Genomic DNA, 24,977 nt, shown 5'->3' with positions numbered 1-24,977 from the left:
TAAACAGTCAATATAGCACATAATGAAGGATGTAGAATGTTAGAAAGTGATTAAGTGCTGTGGTAGGGGAGGGAAGAAAGTAGTGTGGGACAACAGGGACCAGGGATGCTGGGGGTGGGTGGGTGGGTCAGGACGTGCTGGAGCAGGAAGGAGAGGGCCTGGTCATCCTCCTGGAGGAGGTGAGACTTGGGCAAAGTCTCTAAGGAGGAGAGTAAACCAGAGAAGAGTCAAAAAACAAAACAAAAAAAATAAGGGTCTAGGGAAAAAAGAAAACATTATAGGGACAATAGAAACCAGACCAGTGGTCGCCTGGGACAGGGCAGGAATGAGAATTGACTGCAGGGGGCAGAAGGGAAATTTGGGGGACTGGGGAAATGATCTAAGAGCTGGACTGTGGTGATGGCGACACTACTGTATAAATTCACTAAACTCACTGATTTATACACTTGAAATAGGTGGATTTTAGCATATGTAAATTTTATCTTAGTAAAAGCAATGAAAAGAGAGAGAGGGAATAAGAGAGGTAACATTAGAAACATAAAATGAAACAAAATAGAAAAACATGCCTGTAGAAGACTTGGATATCATAATTAGAAAACTGTAAAAGCAGTTTCTGGTATTCCTTTATCTGTACATTAAACCAGACAATCTGATTATATTTTTATTTGATGTTTCGAATCCAGAATCCAGGATATATAAAAGTACTCTGTGATGGTGAGTTTTACATGTCAACTTGGATAGGCTCTAATACACAGTTATTCAATCCAACACTCATCTAGGTGCTATTGTGAAGGTGTTTTGTGGATGTGGTGAACATCCACATTCAACTGACTTTAAGTAAAAGAGATAAGCCTTGACAATGTAGCCCTCATCCAACCAGGTGAAAGGTCTTAAGAGCAAAACAGATGTTTCCCCAGATGGAGCTTAGAGTAGGTATACATTAATAAGAGAATCATACAAACAATGTAAAATGATAACTTTATAAAGGTGAGACATATGGGGGGATGAGAGCAAAAACTGTAAATTCTATGAGGGTAGAGATTCTGGCTCCTGTTTGGTCGCGGTATATCACCAGCACCAAGCATAACCCCTGAGTTATATGAAGGGCTCCATAGTCTCTTTGGATATAAATGAATAAATGTAGATCTCAGTTCTGTAATAGAAAGATAAATGCATGTTTGAAAAGAAAGTCCTAAAGATAACTAAGGATTTAGAGAAATAGGCCCACAAAAAGATTAAAAGATTTACTATTATTTCAACCAGTTAAGAGAAAACTGAACATTGATCTAATAACAGAGTTGAAGGATTTCAATCCCCAAAGTAATACCACATTTGTTTTCTTTGAAGGCATTTCTTGTGAGAACACTTAATGTGCAAAACAGCACATGTACCCAGCATTTATGTGTTAAATGTAGGAATGATCTTACTGTCAGTAAGGGACTGGACACATAGCCATGGGTGTCAAGTATGTTCTCCTGAACTTTTCTGGTTGTTTTAATATGAACAACTCTCTGGGAACACTTCATTATATCTTTATGACTCTAAGCCTATGTTCTACTGCTCAGTATATACACATTATGCAAAATTCCAAGACCAGTACAGCATGCCATTAGGATGACAATTTATTCTTAAACACATGTGATTTCAGAAAAGCCACTTAAACTCTACTGAGGGAAGAGAACAATTCCAGGACTTCATCTTCTTTTCATGGCACTCTTTTGTATGTGTGTGATTGTTTTATTTCCAGCATTATTAGTATCTACAGCCAAAGTCTTTACTATTTTCATTTCTTTGGTAGTGATAGGTCCCACCATACTACAAATCAAGGTCAAATTCAAAATTCCTCCGTTTCTGAAAATTTCCAGGTCTGTTAAGCAATGTGGATAGACTTCCCCCCCTTGTCTTTATGTATGATCCTGCCCCTAAAGTTTGCTAACGCCAAGTCTGTGATAGTTAATTTTATGTGTCAACTTGAGCAGACTAAAGGATGCTCAGATAACTGGTAAAACATTATTTCTGGGTGGGTCTGTGAGGGTGTCTCCAAAAGAGATTAGCACTGGAATCAGTAGACTAAGTAAAGAAGATGGCTCTCATCAAAGTGGGTGGGCATCATCCAACCTGTTGAGGGCCCAACAGAACAAAAAAGGCAGAGGAAGGGCAAATTCCATCTCTCTTTTTGATCTGGGATGTCTATCTTCTCCTGCCCTTGGACGTTGGAGCTCCCAGATTTTCGGCCTTTGGACTTTGGGAATTATAAGAGGAACCTTTGAGACTAGGAGTTAAACCACTGGCTCCCCTGGGTCTCAGGCCTTTGGACTCTAACTGAATTGCACCACTGTCTTCCTGGTTCTCTAGCTTGCAGACAGCAGATTGTGGGACTTCTGGGCTCCATAACCCTGCATATATATATATATATATATATATACACACACACACACACACACACACACACACACACATATACACACACACATATATATATATGAATCCTGACTGATACAAAGTCTAAGCTGTATGCTCTTTTTTTCTCACTCTAATTGTTAGTTTCTTACACATGGGATACATTTTCAAAACAATGATTCCTTTACTTATCATTTGCACTTTTGTATTGCTCTGTTTACACAAAGCTTTCTAACATTTATCAGAGATGAGTTCTCACCATGACCAAGTGTGGTCATGGAATTTTCTCAAAAATATTTTTTATTGATTTCCTTAAAATTCTATACTCAGTCCTATTTAGAGGTCAGAAAGTCATGTTCAGAAATTTGGCCAGCAGTGCTGTTTTTATCCAGTGTGCATAGTAGTTTAATTTTTGTTGTTGCTGTTTGATTGTTTGAATGTCTCTACCTTTTAGTTATCCACATTGCCTAAAATTTGTTTGACTTTCAACTCTTATAAAATTCATCTTTGAAAATGAATAATATTAATCCAGAAATATGAATCTCCCTTAAGAAGTATGGTAACTTTAATTAAAGGGAGCTATGAAGCAAATCACTTATATCTTATTATGGGCTGACTTGTACCTTCCAAAAAGATATGTTGAAGTCTTAACCCCTAGAATCTGTAAATGTGGCCTTATTTGGAAATAGGGTCCTTGCAGATGTAATCAAGTTAAATGAGGTGATAATCTGATCGCCTAATGTATCCCTAATCTGATGACTGGTGTCCTTAAAAGGAGAGGGAAATTTGGACACAGAAAAACAGAGGGAAGAATTCATTTTGAAGATGGAGGCAGAAATTGGAGCGATGTATCCACAAACCAAGGAAAACCAAGGATTGCTTGCAACCATCAGAAGATAGGAGAATCCAGAAAATACTCTTCTTTGGAGACTTTAGAGGGATCAGGGCCCTAGTGAACCTTGGGCCCTGCTGAACCTTGGTTTCAGACTTCTAGCCTCCAGAACTGTGAGGGGATAAGTTTCTGTTGTTTTAAGCCACTCAGTTTGTAGTTTGTTGCAGCAGCCCTGGAAACCTAATACAAAGAAGTTTGCTTAAGATTCACTTTTCAGACCACTGAGGAAGACATCATCTAACGTACCATATCATTTGATAAAACATTTATCACTCCATTTCTTGTGGAAAGCAACAAAAAGGAGCTAGAAAACAAATCTCCAAACAACAGATTTTCAGTAGGTGCAACAACAGGCCAGTTGGCCCTTCAGAGGAAGGAAGACTGGACCATAAACAGAGTGCTGCAAGGTCCTGCACATATTCTGGTGACAGACGGGTCAACCCAGGAATTCCTGAGAAACTATCTGGGAGGCCTTTCATGACTAAGTTGTGGTGTGTTTTAGATCACTAAGGAAAGCGTTAGGCACTCACAGCTGGTGGCATTTTCCCTTAAACAGCCAGGAAGCACCAGCACTGGTAACAAGCCTCTAACTGATTCAATGAGAACTACTTTACACAGATATATATTTGAGACAGACTAGGACCTGGGACCTGGGACACTTTGCTGCAGTACTTGCACCTGGACAAAGGTCTTCTCGAGCAACAAAACACAAAGAAACTATAAGGAACTAAAAATAATTGTGTGCATGTGCAACTGGGGCAAATTATCAACAACAAAATACAGAAAAGATCAAAATAAAACCCCAACTGCCACTTCCGCAGAGCCAGGAGCAAAGGTAGGGGGTCGGGAGCAAAAGCAGGGCACTGCCCATGCCCCCCTCACTCACCACCACCTAAGGGGAGGGCAAACCACCTCAGCCACTCCTCCGGCCCGACCCCTGGACACACCCCCTACCCTCACCCCATATGAGGAACCAGCTCGCCCCGCCTCGGGAGCAAGTGAGCAAGGGAACCTGTTTTTGTTCTCGCTCCTCCCCTGCTGCAGCAGGGGCCCCAGTAAAGCCTTGTCTGAATTTCTTGTCTGGTCTCTGATCAATTTCTATTGATTAAGGAGTCCAAAAACCCTGGTCAGAAACATATTTACATATCAATCTAATAACTATTTAAAATTCATGCTCTATTTCAATGAGGAGTAAAAGGCTATATACTGGTGAGCCTAGATTTGTAACTGGGAAGGGCTGTGCCCTTTTATTAAACTTTATTAATTCCATTCCTATCAGACTCTGGCCAGTTCCCAATGCCCCCCATCTCTCTGGTCACCTCCACCTAATCTGGCACCTTCTTGAGAGCTGCCACCCCCAGTGTGTTCCTTAGAACTCCCCTTCCAACAAGACTGGATCTTTCTTACCTCTCCTCTTCAGCCCACAGCTCCTTTTCCTTTTAAATTAAAACAAATAATCAAAATACCAAACCTAAAGAAATTTTTAAGTTTAAAAATCTTTCTACTCTCTCATGATCATGGGCCCTGGCCTGTATCAGAAAGCCAATTCCCAGGTAAGCAGTCAATAATAAATTGAATTATTTTGTTTAGAATTCTTTTGATTATTAAAATTAATGACGTGTTATCAAAAGGAATTCAAGTTGGGAGATAGAGAAATAAGGTAAAGCAGCTAAAATAACTTTTCCTGAGGAAACATTCCCAAATGAATAATCTTTCTTTTTCTGTTTATTCCCAAGAAAGAACAAGGCAAGATAATTCTTAGAGCGTAAACGTCTGATTGAGAGTGTTACAGAGGAGAACTAAGAGCCTTCCTGGGATGAGCAGGGTGCAGGCGCGGAGAGAGACGGCTCCGCGCTGGTGGGCACAGCCGTGCCTGTGGTGGCAAAAGCGGCTGTGTGGCCAGGACTTACTTCAGAAGAAGCAAACTGTGGACATGGTTAAGGGCAGAATGCCTTTACGTAAGGCTTTCACCCAGCGGGAAAACAATTTGATTTTTACTGACTAAGGAGGAAGAAATGCTTTGAGTAGCTGAGCAGCTGGTGAGAGGCCTTAGATGAGCACATGACCTGAAATCTGAAATTTTCCTGGGAAGGGGCTGTCTCAAAGGGAGTTTAAGAAAAGACCCCAGATGAATTGGAAAGGCAATCAGCATTTAGCATGAAACCCTGGGGTCAGACCCTGGGGTTAACAGGTGATGCTGTGTAATGTTCACAGAACAGATCCTATTGCCTTTTAATAGATAAAGAAAGATAAATTATTAAAATGACCTATCAACTAAGAGAAGCCACCGTCCCAAATTAGGTGTGTATGATTCAAAGTTCTTATTTTAGAACAAAGTCAATTCTCCTTTCCACTATACTAATATTTCTTAAGATGTCATCATTGCAACATCTACAACTTACTTTACCTTTTCAGCACAGACAGTATGAAGTCGTGTGTGTGTGTTCCAAGTTACAGTCCAGAGTCGGCTATCACTCTAATCAGGCAGCCACGCGCCAGAGGCAGTCGTGAGCGTGCTCTCAGAAACACTGCAGCCACTCCAGACACGACTACTCCAGGATTTCTGCTATCTATTCCTCTCATCAACTTTCTGAATGTCAAGTTGGGTTTTCTTTGGTAAAAACAGTGGTCTCTTAATTAGCATAAATGGTAGATAAATGTTATTAGGAAAGAGATCCAGTGGTGAAATTAAATATATTAAGGTTATGTAGTTTGGTGAAACATCTTTTAGAAACACACCCTGTGTGAAAATGGTATAAGACTCCAGTGAGGTCTGTGACCTGAAGCCGTGGAGACGGTTCTGGATTCTGGATCAGTGAACCTGTGCCAGCTATTAGCTTAGGAGGCTTTCTGTTGCCTGGCACTGGCTCTGGGTGTAGCTGAATCCTGCCTCTGAAATACTGCTACAGCTGCCTGAAGAAAACAGTTTGTTCAAGGTAAAGCAAGTCAGAGAGCTAGGACTTCGTTGAGCTGACAGAGGAGTTTGTATTAACAGTGTTGTTCCAGCTTGCTAATAAATGTTCATTTAATAAATGTCTCTATGTGCACCAGACCCTGTCTGGGGCTTCCTTTCACTGCTCCATGGTGGCAGAGCTGTATGAGAATAGCTGTTTCTTACTTATCTCACTTGTCAGTGGCTGACATTGTTTTTTAAAAAGAATATAATACATATGCATGCAAGTTGGCTAAGTCAGATCTATAATTCTGTTACTCAGATCATTTGTTTCAGAATCACTTGAAGTTTAGAATTCTTCGATTTCTCAACATCCTGCATTCTAAAGTTCTAGGAGTGTGGCCTGAGAATCTGAATTGTAACACGTTCCCCTAGTGATTCTCATATACTCTGAGGATTCAGCCAATGAAGATATAACCAAAGAAGCATCATGATCATTTGCTGACAGCATTTCCCAATGGCAGACTAAAGACCCGAGAGGGAGGAAATATGACCCTGACTGCTGGGTTTGAAAACCCAAATCTGTAAAGCAATAGTAATAGCACACTATAAAGCCCTCATATCCTATAAACTCTATGCCATAAATTTGTGGTTATAGCTTTTTGCCTACCCATCTAGATGGAAATAGATCAACACTTGCCTTAAGCATTCAGCAAGCTCATTCATGGCCAAAGATATTCCACTGTCATTTGCATGAGTAGGGATTATCAATAGCTTTCCAACTGAATACTGTCATCCATTTTCTGACAGCAATGAAAACTGTTGGCCAGAAGTCCATCTTGTTAAATATGTTTTGGGAGAAAAACCAGTTTGGCTACTGGGTTGCTTTTTCTCACATCAATAAGCCCAGTTTATTCACTCCTAAGACATCTTATCTGACTTCATCCACTCATCAAATATTTATTGAGAGACTTTTAAAAAGCATGTAGCTTTAACTCCCAACAAAGACCATGGAAGATTAAAGAAGCAGAGGTCTAGTTCAGGACTTCTGTCTCTGAGCTGTCACTCATCATCATATCATGATGCAGAGGGGAGAAACACCCTCATACAGGAGTCAGAGGTTTTGAATTCAGGGGCTGGCTATAGACTCAGCGGCAAGTCAGTATAGCTCTTAGGGCTTCTATTTCTTCTTTTAGAAATTTAGGAATAAAAGGCTTGCCTTGCTTATTTTTCAGAATTTACTAATTCATTTACAAATATTTATTGGTCATCTACTATATTCAAGAATTTTTCTAGGACCTTGGGGGATAAAGCAGGAAACAAGACATACAAGATGTCTGTTGTCAAGTAGGCTTATTCTAATAATTAGAGAAATATATACAAATAGTGATATATAAACATATATTTATATATACAAATAAATAGATATAGGAATATTAATAGGCATATTTGCAGAGGCAAGTATATGTACACATACTTTTTAAAGCTTAAACCAAAGCCTTTTCTAAGGATACAATGTATATTTTTAGATCTCACATAGGGTGATTAGAATGAGAAAGGGAATAATCTAATGAAAGATTATTATTGATCTAAGCAACACACCTAGCATTTTAATAAAAGATATCCCTATGTTTCATTAATGAAAAAAGACATTTTCTGGCAGGATGCATTTCTCAAATTAGAAAACATGCCAGGTCTGTGTTCCAACACTTTTTCACATATAGAAGTAGAATTTATCATTAAAAGAATCTTCCATTCCACTAATCTTTTTATTACTTAAGAATCAAGATATTTGTGATAAGGTGGCTTCATGTAAGGCAACCTGTGTTAGGCAGCCTCTCAGAAGGCCCCAATAACCCCTGATTTCTTGTGTAATCCCCTTGCTTTAAGTGTGGGCTGGATTTAGTGACTTGCTTCTAATAAGTTGTATATAACAGAAGTGATGGGATGTGAGTTCCAATTGTATATAACAGAAGACTGGATTATTAAAAACAACAACAAGAACAAAACCTTTATGGCTTCTATCTTGTAAATTTTCTCTCCCACTTACTGGCTTTTCCCTCCCCTCCCCTTCTCCCTCCCAACCTCTCCACTTCTCTCCACCCCTCTCTCTCTCTCTCTCTCTCTCTCTCTCTCTCTCTCCCCCCCCCCCACCCACACACACACACACCCCGCCCCATCATCTATAGAAGAAACCACTTGAAGAAGAGAGGCCCCGAAGGATCAGACCTGCATAGAGGAGAACCAAGGCACCCCAGCCAATAGCCAGCACAAATGATCAACCAAGTGAGTGCACCTTCTTGGAAGCAAACTCTCTAGCACAATTAAGGCTTCAAATAATGTAGCCACAGCCAACAGCTTGGGTATAACCCCATGACAGACCCAGGTGGTCAGAATCACCCAGCTAAGTCATTTCTGAATTCCTGGTCTAGAGAAACTGTGAGATAATACATGTTTGTTCTTTTAAGCCACTAAGGTTTGGGGTAATTAGTTACACAGCAAGAGATGACTAATGTATAATCCAAGGACATGATTCTTGAGAATAGTGTTATGAGAATGAATGGATTCAAAATCTCACGCTTTATACTTAGAATATTTGAATTGGACTAGAAGAATATGGTGACATCATATTAACACTTTATCATGAAGAAACAATACATTTGATGCTCCTTTTAGTTCAATGAGGTTACAGTTTGCTTTTTTCCTGAGATCCACTGAGTCCACTGAATATAAATACTTCATAATCAAACTTTTTTGAAACTCCATTTTTAGCAATGTATTAGTTAACCAATTTAAAAAAATGGTAGTCTTACCTCCAAAAAAGTACTTCTCGCCAGTTTTAACTTGAAGAGGACTGTTAGTTCGAACTGCTGAGGCTTCATCTCCATCGATAGTGAGAATAACAAAATTCTCCTTAGCTAGGAAACGGACCTCATGCCACTGGCCGTCATTCAACCCAGAACCTGTTAGATAAAGAGAAAAGGCCATTTCTTTTCTTAAGATGATTCAGTTTAAAATAATTTTTAATAACAACTTGAGTCAGAGCTTTGTAAGTAAAAATTAATATATTTGCATCTAGGAAAATTGAGTGTAGCTACAATTAATATCTCATCTTCTTTAATATTATAAGTAGTTCTATCCTCAGCCAGACCAAATACGGCGTAACATAACCCAATCAAGTAGGGGTATAATGTGCCATCAGGGTACATAAGAAACTGGAGTGAATTAAGTTGTTTGGGAGATGATGATGAACTATTTTAATTTAATAACTTATTTTCTAGTTAGCTTTACTAGACTTCACTCTCAGATGAGAAAAAGGATTTGTAATTTTATCTAATGTCACTCTCTGTTTTTAAAAACTATTTTTTGTACTGTCATTGTCTCTCAATAGCCACATCTGGCAAGCATAGCTAATAGAAATGAAGGACTAAAGAATAAATGTGTGAGTACGTGCAGTGAAGGGGAGCAGAATATGCCACCCCAACATGTGCCATTTCAGCATACTGATTATTTTGAATTAAAGTTACTTAAGAAAAAGCAAGTGCAGTAAGGATACTCTGACCCTCCTTTGTCCCTCTGAAAGCAGGAAACAAATCTCTCATGTGAAAGGTACCCTCCCTGTACCAGGAGGGTACAAGGCTTCCTTATCACTAGAGAGAGGGAAGTTAGGGCCAAGAAGGCTGTATAAACAAACCATGTTACTTCTTCATTAATCTACTACCCCAAACCCAAAACTTTGGGTTACCAAAGTTACCCAAAAACTTCTTTGTCTTGTTAATTCTTTATAAAATTAATCTTTTTCTTTGGCTAAAAGGTATAAAATCTGCTTACATTGGTCACTTCTTTGAGTCTCATATTTCGGAGAGGTCCCATACATACAAAATTATATTTGTTTTCCTCCTGGTAATCTGTCTGATGTCAATTTAATTCTTAGATTAGCCAAAGAACCTAGAGGGGAAGAAAGGAAGTTTTCCTTCCCTACAGCAGTTATTTGTGCTAACTGACCACTAATAGGTATGGGAAATGATACCAGGATCATCTGATCATTTACAAATAAGATATCTTTATAATGAATTAGGTTATATTTAAACAGATAAACACCAACAAAATAAATCAACTCCCTAACAATCATATTCCACTCTTGCCTAGTACAAAGGTCTTCAGAAACAGAAAACCTATTTAGTTCTTCTTTGGACAGAAAATAACATAAAGTTTCTGTTTAGTTTGTGTTCTTTTTTCAAATAATAATTTAAAAAATTAAGGAGTAAAGAGAGGAGAACAGCCTTTGAACAAAAGTATCTTGAAAGAGTTTAAGGAACACTAAGAGAGACAGAAATCTAAGTGAGTCAAAGTGACTTTCTTTCACCTTATAAAGGCCTATGCAAAGGGAAACTATTTTGTTCTAGACTACTCCAGATGGCTTAATCTAGAATCCATAGGTAGAAGTTATTGAAGGTACACTTCTGCCTCACAAAAGAAAGAGAAGCCTAGCATGAAAAGGTATCCAAAAATGGAATGAGAGAACATCAGTGAAGCACGAATGATGGCTTCCAAGCTTCTGATCAGAGGTCTGCAAACCACAGCTTATAGGCTAAATACTGCTTGCTGCCATCTGTTTCTGTGCAGCCTGAGAGCTAAAAATAAATCTCACATTTTAAATGGTTGAAAAATAAATAAAAATAATAGCAATATTAAATTACATGTGAAAATTATATAAAATTCAAATGTAGTGTCCACATAAAATCTACTGGAATACAGTTAAACTCATTTGTTTACACATTGTCTGTTCTACAGAGTCAAACAGGTGCTACAGAAACTGTATGGCCCACAAAGCCTATACTATTTACTGTGTCATCCTTCATAGGAAAAGCATAAACTAGTGACTGGTTTACATTATTAAACAGAAACACCATTTTAAAGAAAAAAATTAAGGCTTCTTGGGGCTTGAAGATAGTCACGTATATGTAGTATTAACTAACATTGTACTAGTAAATATCATTACAAATGATCATCCCTCAGGTATTTTTTTTCAGGATTTTCAAATTTTAACTTAGTGACATTTATTGAGCACATTTTATTTCAATGGAGGAAAACAGGAAAACAGCTCTAAAGTAATTAATACTAAATAATTTTCAAATTATGAAATGTATAATACATACAAATACATTTTTTTTTGTACTGAAATTACTATGTAAACATACAGTATTATTCTAAAAGTAAAGTCAGTTAGCTGTCAGACAAGAAGTAGCGTTTACTGAAACAATTCCTTCTCCAGTAGTTTGCCTTTGGGTTCTCCCACAAAACTGATTCATGGAAGACTGTACTGTCACTATAACATCTTCTGTTAAATTATAAAACTGGGGTTAGTGTTAATTAGCCATAGAAGTATATGGTTTTGATTTTGGTTGTTATTTTTGCCTTTACAATGTGATGAACCCTGCTTTGAAATGCAGTTTTGGGGCATGGGTCCCAAGGACAGTAATGTTACAAATGTTTAATCCTAAATAGTCACATATTCAGAGGAAGTCACTTACAAGCTGTCTTCAGCGACAGGGCTTTCTTTTCTAACCGGTAGACCAGAAAGCCTTTCTAAAAATTCTAATGAAAACCTCTTCATCATAAAGTTAATTTTTAAAGGGAAAATCACCAGCTTAACTGTTCATGACAAAAAGGCCTATTATTCCATCAGATTAAAATAAAAAGGTTACTTTATTTTTTCAAGAAACTTAATCACTACAGAAATTGGACCTCATATAAAAGCAGCCTTGTTGATAGCAGCCACTGCAGCATCTGAGCTTAAGGTGTGATTTCTATTCATTTTAATTCCAATTATTATTTTGAACTGTTAATGTTAATCATCAAGAGAGTTTTTTAATAACGTGTGGATAAAGAAAAATTTTTTAAAGTGACATATTTTCTTTTGAGAAATTAGGTCATCCTTGCCCCACTGAAGAATGAACTTCATTATATTTGGGGCCCATTCCTATCATAGATTGCTGAGACATACCTCTTGACGATTAACATTAACAGTTCAAAACAATATTTCACAGAAAAAGATGTTTTTGAATTACTATCCCCAATAAATAGGTGAGAGAACTGAATCTAATAACGTTTAGGCATCCCATATGTGGTAAATGTCAGAACTAAGAACTGGAACTCAGCTATATCTAGTTCTGGAGGCCGAGTTCTTATAAACAGCAAACAAACAAAGAAAAACCAACAACAACTAAACATGGTATATAGACTCTGTGCATCTGTGATCAGAGTTCTCTTGTACCACACACACACACACACACACACACACACACACTTCCATCTGCCACCACATCTAGAGGGAGTTTCTGGAGTACCCCTGTCTCATACAGCATCAGGGTTGTAAATAAACTGAGACACCGATCCGGTTTCATCTGCCAACTTTCAGCATTTGCGTCATCAGATTTTTGTTGTAATGGAAGATCCCCCTACTACATGTCTTTTAGTATTTTCTTACATTGATGTTTCTCCCCTTTGTGAAAGGGGTACCTTTCACAATGTTTAAAATTGTAATTTGAATGGAAATTTTATAAGTAGAGAAGCAAATTCTAGCATTATTTCCCTAAGGCATATTAAAGTAAGCCCAGGAGCATTCATTTAAATCATCTCCATACTTTGTGAAACTCAGCAAAGAGAACTCTGTGTTCACTCCTTTCATTTTATAATGAGTGGATCAATCAATGATCTTGAACATGCTATCTTTTGTCAGTTTGTAGAGTTGAGATCCTAATCTAGACCTTTTGCAATCAAACAGTAGTTCTTCCCACTCAGAACACAGCCATTAAATTTTATGGTGCGAAAAAAGAAGATGCCATAGTTTCAGCATAATTTCCCTCCTCTTGTGTCCCTTCCCTTCAGTGCAAGGGAGACCTGAACAACTTTGTATGAAACACGGACTACTGAGTTTTGCCTTTACCATTTCCTGGGCCACCTGCCACTTGGGAAGTAGTACAGAATTGTTTTGCTTCAGAGAAACTATATGGAATAGCCTCTTTGAGGCATTTTTAAAAATTAACAATATTCTTTAGTAATTTTTAATTCATATGAAACAGAACATTAACGAAATTTAAGAGCTTTTAGAATTCAATATGTAAAATTCACTCAGAACCGTGCAGTTGATCATAAGATATACACTTAAAATACCAATACAGTCTTAAGAAAAAAAATGTATCATCATCCCAAGTTTTATTAGAAATTTGTGAGTTGTAAACAACAAAGAACACATCACCAAATAGGATTAAGGCATCACTTCTCATTTGCTATTAAAGAGATGGTATCCCTTCACTCAATATTCTAGAGCAATGAATGTCCCAGGGAATAGAGAGACTCACCAGGGACCCATAATCCCAGACACAGTGGGGTCTTGGTGGCTGGAGAGTGACTCAGGACCAAACCAAAAAAGGACGCTAGTTACTGATACTTAAAAAAGAGACCCACGTCTCATACGGCTAACATTTCCTAAGAGCCTGGTATGTGCCTGGCACTACCTAACTCTGTATGTGTCAATCTATTGTCTTTTCTCAATAATCAAGATGGCAGAAGGGCAGGAAAATAGTGTGGCAGCTAAGAGGACTGACCCAGGAGCCAGGTTGCCTGTGTTTGCTCTGGCCCTCGCCAACCTGGACAATTTACCTAACCTCTCTGTGCCTCAGGCTTCTCCTCTCTAAAATCAAATAGTAGTATCCACTTTGTAGACTGGTTTTAAGGAGTAGATGAATTAGGGTTTGCATAGCATTAGAACAGTGCCTAGCAGCTAGGAAACAGCATATCTGTATCTATACCATTAGGTCAAAAAACAAAGAAGGCTGTTGAGTCCCATTTTACAAAGAAAAAAGCAGAGACTTAAACGTAGTACTTTTTCTTTGGGGGTTACTGCATTGCAATTACAAATATTGGTGTAGTTATAAATAAGCCTTCTAAACAAGACAGCAATATAATAACTCAGCAACGTGGAGATCATGAATATATACATATGAGACAACTGAAAAAAAGTGTCCTAACATTATGCTAATGGGCACTTGAAACTTAGAAAAACATGTCCAGTGACAGCATTAGACATGGGAAAAAATTTCTGTATTCAAACAATTTAGAGCTGAAGATGATCTGTTCTGCAAAAATGTGTTAGATGACTCACAAAGTTATGACAAAGACACTGATGTTAAAGCTGTATGTGAAGAAATTTGAACAAAATTATTTCCAAAATGTGAGAGTGAAAAATGAACTTTCTAAATTATTTATGTATGTAATTTTAAAAACAATAGTAATTAAATATTAGAGACATTTTCACCCACAGCCCTAAAAGTTTATACATGTAAGTTAAGCCAAAAGGTACTCTTAATTATCTTGTTGGGAAAATGGGGGATTGCCTTTCATTTGCGGTCATATTTTATTCAAGTTGACGTGTAACATGCTCCATAAGAGACAGAAGTAGATTAGAAGCCATGGGTGTCTGACTTACAGACTCACCCTCAGAGAGGCAGAACAGTATAAGGGTCTAGAGCACAGACTCTTAAGTCAGACATCCGGATATAAATCTCATTTCTGCTCACCTAATAGCTGAGCCTTCAGCAAGTTAACCTCTTTAGGCCTCAGTTTCCTTCTCTATTAAATGGAAATAATAACACTATCTACTTCATAGAGTTCTGAGAATTAAGTATATACACTGTCACTTAGAACAGTGCCTGGCACACAGTGTAAGTTCGCTCTCAATAGATATTAGCTATTGTTTCACATTCGGTGAGTAAGACTAGCTCTCTAAATACCAACTTGGGTTGTTGTACATTAATTCTATAAGTATTAACTATTATGAAATGAATAAACATTGGTTTTCTTTATGAATAAATACCCACCTCCCATATGAATTTTATAGTACAAGAAAAGTCTTGAGGAATTTGGGAAAGTAGCTAAATATATATCTCTTGTTAATATCAGGGTCAACAATTTCTAAAGCCAACTTTGAGCTATACAATAAAATAGGTCTTATTCCATCATAGTCACAGATGTACTTTCACCTCCGCAAAATGTGTTTTGTTTTCAACTAGATTATTCAATAGGTGTGGTTCTGAATGTCTGTGGAATATTTCCAAAAATCAAATCCAATTCCAAGCAAGGACTTCACCTGATGACTAATTTTGAGGAGACTGATATGAACTGTAGTACATATTTTCCAAAGTATTTTTGTTTTAAAAATATACACTATTCAACAATTTTGATGTACTTTCACACTTAAAGATTATTTGAATTTACTTTATGATAGATACCTCCAGTTATTCATTAATTCATAATCATAAAAACTTTTCAACTGTACATTACAAAAGAAAACTGACATTTTTACAAAGAGACTTTTTAACCTAAAACCAACATCTTTGAAGCCATATTCCAGCTTCTGGCTTTAATTCTTTCATAAAATAACGAAACTGTTTTACAATATTTTCTCTAGCATCTCCCTAACTTATAACTTCTAGAAAAACTTGTTTTGTATACAAATGTAAAATGTTAATGAAGCATATTCTATCCAGGCTGACTTTCTAATGGTATTATTTTTAAAGTAAGACTCTTGAGGTGGCTGCTTTGATTGAACAAGAAGAAACAGATGTTTCTCTTATTAGAGACAAAAGAAGACTGGTTTAATGAATGTTGAAAAAAAGAAAGTATTTAAAATATAGTCACAAACCAAGATGTAACATCTGTTTGAAAATGCTTCAATAAAATTACAGTGACTAGAGTTTTCAGTCTTTTGCTCAACATTTAATCTTGAGAGAAAAATCTCAGAGACTATAAAATCCGTCTTTAGGTGGTTACAGTATTCTCTGAGGTGTTAATAATATATCTCGTAAGTTATCAGTTACCTATTTATGCAATAAGAAAAAAGAGAATATACATCTCTATGTAGATATGCCACATACTATTACTTATATTATCTATATAAATCCCATAAGGAAACCAATCCAATTTAATCTTGCTCACTTTTACACATCAATCCAAACCATATTAAATATGATCAACTGCAATCTGACAGAACATGTAATACGATACTTGGGTAGGCACAAAATACTTTTATTTTTTAAGTTGAAGAAACTGGCAAATGCTCCTCTGTACTGGTATAGGTAGAACGTCACTTTGGAATATGTCTTTGTACTGAAAGAACCACTTGAATGGAAGCTTTAAGTTAGAAATACACATTGGGAAGAGCCTACTGCATGACATTTTTTTGTGTTGCTAGATATGACTCCATCACTAATTTAATATGTAGAATCTTAGAGATGGGATGAATTCTTTCCTTTCAGGCACTCAGAATCTTTTGAGAAAGAAAGAGCCCAGATTAATAGATTTTATTACATTGTCTGCACCTTAGAGTCATTTGGGGAGCTTTAAAAGTTTCACACCAAAATTTCCAAATCATTGCTGGGAAATTAAACTTTTAAATAAACAGATATATACGATGCAATCCTAGTCAGAATCTCAACACTAGTCTTTGTAGAAATAAAAATAGAAGATTCTAAAATTTATAAGGAATTTTTAAAACCTTAAATATTCAAAATCATCAAAAAGAAAAACACAAGTAGAGGACTTATCATCTGATTTGAAGACTTGTTATAAAGCTATAGTATTCCATAAAGAAATCAGAACCGGACCCAAACATATGTGATCCATTGTTTCTTGGAAAAGGCTCTAAGGCAATTCTATGGGGAAAGAAAAGGTGATTTTATGTTTGTTTCTTTGTTTTTTCCAAAAAATGGTGCTGGAACAACTGGATAAATAAAGGGAAAAATGTATCTCAATTTCTACTTTACTCAACACACAAAAATTAATTCTAGATGGATTTTAGACCCAAAAATAAAAGCCTAACTATAAAGCTTCTGAAAGATAACATAGGACTTTGGGGTTAACAGAGATTTCCTAGAGCAGGGGTCCCCAACCCCCAGGCCAGGACTGGTACTGGTCCGCAGCCTGTTAGAAACCGGGCTGCACCGCAGAAGGTAAGTGACAGGCGAACAAGCAAAGCTTCATCTGCCACTCCCCACTGCTCGCATTACCGCCTGGACCATCCCTCCCCTGCCCCCCACCCCCATCCGTGGAAAAACTGTCTTCCATGAAACCGGTCCCTGGTGCCAAAAATGTTGGTAATGGCTGTCCTAGAGGATATCAAAATCACTTGATAAATTAGGCTTCATCAAAATTAAAAATTTCCACTCATCATTAGACATAGTTAAGAAAATTCAAGGCAAGACAGACTAGAAGAAAATATTTGCAACATATACATCTGAAAATGGAGCATACTAAAATACACTAAAAGCTCTTATAAGTCAATAACTGGAAGACAAAAATGGGCAAAAGTCATACCACAAATAAAGGTAAATTAATTACCCATAGCCACGTGAAACATTTCTTGACATTGCTAGTCATCAGGGAAATTAAAGCCACAATGACATACAATTTTACACCACTTCAGTGGCTAAAAATTAAAAGGACTAACTAGGACCTGGATCAATGTGAACTCTCATACATTGCTGGTGGGATGCAAAATTGTACAGTCCCTTTGGAAAATTCTTTGACAGTTTTTAAATAAAGTTAAACATATATTAATCCTATGACCCAACAATTTCCCTGCTAAGTATTTTCCCCCCAAAATCAAAATGCACATTGCAAAAATACGTGTACGGGAATGTTTCAGCAGCTTTACTCATAATGGGACTAAATTGGAAATAATTGTATAACCATACAGTGTGTACTCAAACAAGAAAATGTTGCTAAGTAATAAAGAAGAATGAACTAGTGGTTTGGACAACATTGTTTTGCATGAAAGAATGTAGACACAAAAAAATAATATACTGAATGAATCCTTTTATAGGAAATTTTAGAACAGGCAGAACCAGTCTATGGTGATAGAAATCAGGACATGAGTTGCCTATGGGGGGAGGGTGCACACGGGCATGCTGTAAGAGGCACAAGGAAACTTTCTGAGGTAATGAAATGTTCCGTATTTCGATTGGAGTGTTGGTTGCCTAAGTGTATATATTTCTCAAAATCCATTGAATTGTGCTCTTAAGATCTGTGCATTTCACAGAGTTGATTCTCATTCGTGGATTCAGTACTTGTGAATTCACCTTATTGCTAAAATTTATTTCTAACCCAAAATCAATACGGCGATGCACTCTGGTCATTCACGGACTCATGCATGAACACACTGGTGAAAAATTGGAGTTGCTCGACTCACAAGTTCCCAGCTGAGGTCAAATAAGGCATCTCTTTGCCTTCTTGTTTCAGCTCTTATCCTGCAATCAAGTGTTATTTTCACTGTATACTTAGCGCCACGTTTTTTTTGCATTTTTGTGCTTTTTGTCAATTTTGCCATTTAAAGTGGTCCCCAAATGTAGTGCTGAAATGCTGTTTAGTGTTCCTAAGTGCAAGAAGGCTGTGATGTGCCTTACAAAGAGGAAATGTGTACATTAGATAAACTTCTTTCAGGTATAAGTTATAATGCTGTTGGTTGTGTGTTCAATGTTAATGAATCAATTATATGCATGAAACAAGGTAACGTTAAACAGAAATACATAAATCAAGGTTTGTATTGATGCAAATACAAAAACAAGGTTATATATTGATGCAAATGTTGTGACCAGAGGTTCTCAGGAACCTAACTCTGTATTTCTTGTAGGAACAATGGTTCATTATTCACTAATTGAGTGTTTACAATGACTATGCAGAATATAACTATGATGAATAATGAAAACCAAATGTACTTTATAATTTTTACCTCAAAAATATATAAACATTTGGGCTTCCCTGGTGGCGCAGTAGTTGAGAATCTGCCTGCCAATGCAGGGGACACGGGTTCGAGCCCTGGTCTGGGAAGATCCCACATGCCGTGGGGCAACTAGGCCCGTGAGCCACAACTACTGAGCCTGCGCGTCTGGAGCCTGCGCTCCGCAACAAGAGAGGCCACGATAGTGAGAGGCCCGCGCACCGCGATGAAGAGTGACCCCCACTTGCCACAACTAGAGAAAGCCCTCGCACAGAAATGAAGACCCAGCGCAGCCAAAAATAAATATAAATAAAAATAAATTAAAAAAAATAATAATAATTACCCTTTAAAAAAAAAAAGAACCAACTTTAAAATATATATATATATAAACATTTTAAATCAGATAAAAGGAATGATAATATTCATTTTTAAATTCATCTAAATTTTATCCAATGACCACTTTATACTTTGTTTACTGCATTATCAAACAATGAGAAACCCAATATAGAACATACCATTATTTGCTACTAAACAGGGGAAACCCAATGAGACTCTGTATTATTATGTTTAACTTTTTGATATCAATATTTTAGGAAGTTAAAAAACTTAAAATAACTAATCCAAGACTAAATTTTCATGTAAAAACCTCTAAAAATTGTTTCAACCATTACTGATTCCCAGCCGAAAGCCAAAGATCATTATACTTCAAAATCTCATTCAAAGATTTATGACCATTTTAATGATGACTGTTTTCTTGAGACAATCTTCCAAAGCAAGTATCTTTAGTAGTAATATGATTATGTGAATATCATCTTCACATTTTACAAAATTTTACAAAAGGAAGACATCATATTTTGTGAGTTGTGCATGTATCTACTTAGGGCAGATAAAGGCATATTAAGCAATGGTAGCTTAAATGGATTTCAGATCATAAGCAGAGAACTTTTATAATTTTTTTCATCTTTAAGATAAAACTTATTGAAGAAAATTTGGAAAATTAAAAAAGTATAATAAAGGAAAAAAAAGATTCATTACACCAAGAGACATTACACTTAGTATTTGATGTATTTTACTCTAGCTTTTATCATAAATAACTGCAAACCATTCAGATTGCTGTGATGCTATGATTGAAGGTGAAAAAGTATAAAAGGAAGAAGCAAGTGATCATCATCCGCTAAATTCTCTGATTTGTGCTGATGGAGATTTGGCAGCCTTGTCCTTTCAGTTTAACTTTTCAGAATCTAAGGAGAATAACGTGGAAATTTACCTCCACTAGCCTAAGCTCTTCTAGAGTTTTATTCGGAACTCATTTATTGATCTCTTACCAGGTAATTGGCATTGTTTTAGGCACCAGGATATAACGGTGAAGAAGAAAAGGTCTTGCCCTCTTGGAGCTTATATTCTTATGTGCAGAGACAGACAATAGACAAATAATGAATAGGTTAACAGGTAAAATTTCAGATGGTGATAAATGCTAGAACAGAAATAAAACAGATGTTGTGATAGAGAGATTCATGGGATAAGACTGATTGACAAGGGAGAACTCTCTGAGGAGGTGACAGTGAATCTGAAACCTAAAACCTAAAGAAGCCAGTCATGAGATAATTTGATGCAAACGCCCTGAAGGGAGACACGCTTGTTGTACTTAAGTACCAGGCCCTAAGATAACTACAGTGGTTTGAGTACAGAGATTAAGGGGGAAGGATTGAGAAATGGGAGGAAAAAGATAGGCAATAGTATAATAAGTTAAGGGCCTTGTAAGCTGTAATTAGAAGATTAAATGTTAAGTGTGATAGAAAACCTATGTTTTATGCAGAAAGTGGCATGATGCTATTTTAAAGATATACGCTAGCTACTGTACAGTGAATGGTCTCAAAAAGTTTGCCTTATTGTACCATCTAATGAGGTTTAAATATCTTTACATACATTTTTATAACTGCTATGAAACATTTCCCTATATTTTATAAACTGGAGTGAGATGGCTCAGGAAAAAGAAATAAAAGATAAATGAGGAAGGCAAAATGTAGCTGAGACGATTTGGGGATCCAGCTAGGGATCTTTGACAAGAGGTGATCCCAAAGGTGGGCACTCCCTTGTTGTGCACAGCCTTACTATAATAGGCTGTTAAAACTGTTGATCCCCCATCTTCCCGGCTAGCATAACCCCACTCGTGAATACTAGAATGATTACAGAGTACCTTATCTCATCCATGTCCCAAAGGCACACTGTTCCTGTCCTCCTACACATCAGGGAGAAAACAGAGCTACATGACACTATCAGTCAATGACTGTTTTTCTATTCTGTCCCATCGGTATTATAGAAGTGACGCAAAAAGAATATCTTCGAGAAAGAATACTAGGAACAGCATAAATGAAGATAATAATAGCAATTTAGCCCAGGTTAATTCTTGAATCCATTTTCTCATTTTTCTAAATTTTGATAATAAAATAAATTCAAAGCTTAAAATTAACAATTGTCAGAATTTAAGATTAGCTTTCTTTAAAACAGTACATATAACAAAATTCCCTCTTTTCTTCTAAATATTTTTCAAAGTCTTGGTTTTATCATAACCATAGAGAGCTGTGAACGTAAGTGGCTTTGATTAAAACAGAACTTTTTTATACCTGTGTGTGCTGGATAACCCCAGTGAGAAAACTGTTCTTAATTTAGAGAAGTTATCCAGACATTCAGGGGTTCAGAAATTTCTGAGTTCAGAGGATAATCACGGGCAGAGTCCTGGCATGGAACAGATATCTTAAAATATTATATTCAGGTATAACATTTTATGATTTGAATATAAATCATTTTTAAATTGCATCATAAAAGTCATAATAAAACCATAGTTTCTCATTTCAAATAATTCTGCATTACTCCCCTTTAACAGAACTTTGTTTTTATACTTGCCACTGAATAATTTTCACCCTTTACTCAAAGGTAGGGTCTAGCTATTGTACCTAGGTCACAAACGTAGGCAAAGATTCAGTCCCTACCTTTTACAAGTAGTTGTTTTTCTGTCAACCTCTCTACTACTTGTTCTACTATGTGACTCCTAGTGTGAGAGGCAGCTTCTGTGTGTTTCAGCTCAGTGTCATTTCCTCCAACTGGACTACTAATGAGCACTGAACAATGAAGGGCATGTCCCCAGATATTTATAAACTACTCTCTGCTGCAATCTTCAAGTCAACAATCCTTTTTGAGTGTCAACTGCCTTTTGGTAGGTTTTCTCATCCCTTGTGGCAAAATGGGAGAGGAAAAATGCTACAGGTAAGCACATTGAAATCACACTTGTATAAAAAATGTTTCATATATATTTAGGTTACAAATTTATTCCATCCATCCTTTCTTGTGGATTTTAATCTGGACAAGATAAGCATCGGATAAGATTAAAAATTAAAAATAATATTTTAAAAATTAATATATTATTAGAGCATAAATTTTTTAAACCGCTGTTTTATTTTTTAGTGTGGTTTCATGGATTTGCATTAGGTATACAAGTTGTGTGTGTGTATTTGTATATATGTGTGCACATATGTGTGAAATTCACTACAGGACACATAAGATAGGAGTGCAGTGTGATACACTAAAAGAGAGCCAGATTAGAATTTGGATAGCATGGACACTAATATTACATTTACCTCTCTGGCCCAGAAATCTTTATCAGTAAAATGAATGATTCATACCAGTTGATTACAAGATTCCTCTCAGCTCTAGACACTTAAGACTACAATACATTCATGTACTGCAAAGGGGAATAGAAAAACCAATGACAATGTATCAATTAAAAAACGTTATGCGGGGCTTCCCTGGTGGCGCAGTGGTTGAGAATCTGCCTGCCAATGCATGGGACACGGGTTCGAGCCCCGGTCTGGGAAGATCCCACATGCCGTGGAGCAACTAGGCCCGTGAGCCACAATTACTGAGCCTGCGCGTCTGGAGCCTGTGTTCCGCAACAAGAGAGGCCGCGATAGTGAGAGGCTCGCGCACCGCGATGAAGAGTGGCCCCCACTTGCTGCAACTAGAGAAAGCCCTCGCACAGAAACGAAGACCCAACACAGGAAAAATAAATTAATTAATTAATTAAAAATTAAAAAAAAAAAGTTATGTGGAGCATATTAATAAAGCAAATACTGATATAACTGAAGTTGTATATTTTGGTCTATAAATCTGTACTTGTCCTGCTGGCTGACTCTTAAGCATTAAACACAATGGTCATGGACCACTCAAAGTACATGGAAGAGACTTTGCCTGAGATGAAAAGAGAAGAATCCACGCTGAAAAGACAGACAGTCATTTGAATTTTGTACTATAGTGGACAGAAGATGGGGGCCACAGATAGCTTCATGGAAACATGAGAGTAAACTGATGGCACACCAACTTGGAGGGTGGATCCAGCACTGTGGAAGGAATTAGGATCTTTCACTGCTTCAATTCTGAAAGAGAATTCTTTGCCATTTCTGTGATTTAACGTAAGAGGTAGAGTCCCAGAAAATACTGGCAAATTGAAAATAGAAGTAAGGCTTTTGGCAAGAGCATCTGTCCTTTATTGCAGAAATTCTCTGGAATACTAATAAAGGATTAGGAAGAAGATGTCAAACAGCAGAATCCCACAAAGGCTGTTATCTGAGGGAATCTGTGGAGATTAGATGCCTTACAGTGCTAAAATTCTATATAAACATTTATCATTTTCTTATTAACAGGGCATATCCTATCTAAAGATAACATCAGAAATATCTATACATGGATTTTCTTCCATACCATATAGCACAATCGTGTTTTTTAGTAGTTATTTATTGAACATTGTTCAGCATTGGTTGCTATATGAGCAACCCTCTAGTTAAAATCAATTACTGACTTCAGAAGCAATCTGGAGTGTTGGTAATGGTCTGTCTCTTGATCTGAGTGAAGGTTACATAGATGTGTCCAATTTTTCAAAAACTTCATTAAGCTGTACATTCATGATATGTGCATTTTCTATACGAATAGTATATTTCAATAAAAATAAAGCAAGATAAGAGTCTATGTGATGTATAACCTAATTGAAATAAGTAAAACTGTAGACAATATTGAGGCCACTATTATCTTTAAAGAGTCAGGAGATAAATGCATACAGAAGCCATCAAAAAATTATGAAGTATCCACACAGTTGTCGAATATTAAAACAATAGTAATTTAGCAAATCTGATAGCTATTAATGCCGTTAATTTAACATGAATTGTGATGTACAAGAAAAATAAAGATTATTGGGGGACTACAACCAGGTGAAGACTTCATAAAAATTCTGAGGTGACTTCAGGGCACTTTCAAGGGCTTTTAACTGTGATGTCATTTTTCACATTATGTCTAATTTCATTTCTAAACTTAAGGGCTTTCCTGTCTTTGATTAACTTATCAACCATGATTATGGCCCTTTCATGTCTCACAGATACAGGGAATGCACACTGCTTTCACTCATAAGAGAGAAAGAAAAACCCTCTGATATAAAAATATTCACTTTCTTTGTTTGCTTTCTCTCTAAATTTTATAGTGTCTACCACTTTCCCTTTAAAATTTTCACTTTTAGGCTTTGTTTCCATTTTTCTTGAGTTCACCGTCTCTGTATCTTAGACTTAAAGGTAAAATAAAATGGTTCAAATATTCTAACGCTCAGAGCTCATGAGCTCACCACTGTCACAGCTCACTTAGTTTGAGAGTTGTCACAATCTTGTTTCTGCTCTCAAACACCTGAGAGAGAATAATTTCATCAGAAACTATGGCTCACAACAGCAGTGATTCTCCATGAGAGGCCAAGCCTTTGCGGTTATAAATTTGAAAAAGCATACATGACTTGAGAAAAAAAAGTCACGTGGCTGGTAATTAATTTATATAGATTAGACTGTTTATACATAGAGTATACACAGAACATACTATATTCATATTACATACCATAAATACAAAGCACACTTCTAAGACTAATAGCTAAAGCCAGTGTACCCTTTGTAGGTAGCTCAGTCCTTAGTAATTGTACTAAGTATTCA

At 36.7% G+C, this 24,977-nt stretch overlaps 1 protein-coding gene across 3 annotated transcripts in view; it reads right to left on the bottom strand.

The window, feature by feature from the left end:
* CNTNAP2 (contactin associated protein 2) overlaps positions 1-24,977 on the bottom strand; it is a 2,074,761-nt gene that overhangs the window by 971,044 nt on the left and 1,078,740 nt on the right. For 2 of the 3 annotated variants that reach the window (XM_082400459.1, XM_082400458.1), the window contains exon 10: positions 8,999-9,148. In XM_082400459.1, coding sequence (XP_082256585.1) covers positions 8,999-9,148 — 150 coding nt within the window. Of the gene's footprint in view, positions 1-8,998; positions 9,149-21,953; positions 22,092-24,977 lie in introns of those variants that run through there. The other variant, XM_082400460.1, reaches the window with a different exon arrangement.

Source organism: Balaenoptera borealis (assembly GCF_965194805.1).
Source record: "Balaenoptera borealis genome assembly, chromosome: 7".
Classification (NCBI taxonomy): Eukaryota; Metazoa; Chordata; class Mammalia; order Artiodactyla; family Balaenopteridae; genus Balaenoptera; species Balaenoptera borealis.
The sequence above is the reverse complement of the archived record's forward strand: the minus strand, read 5'-3'. Positions and strand labels throughout refer to the sequence as shown.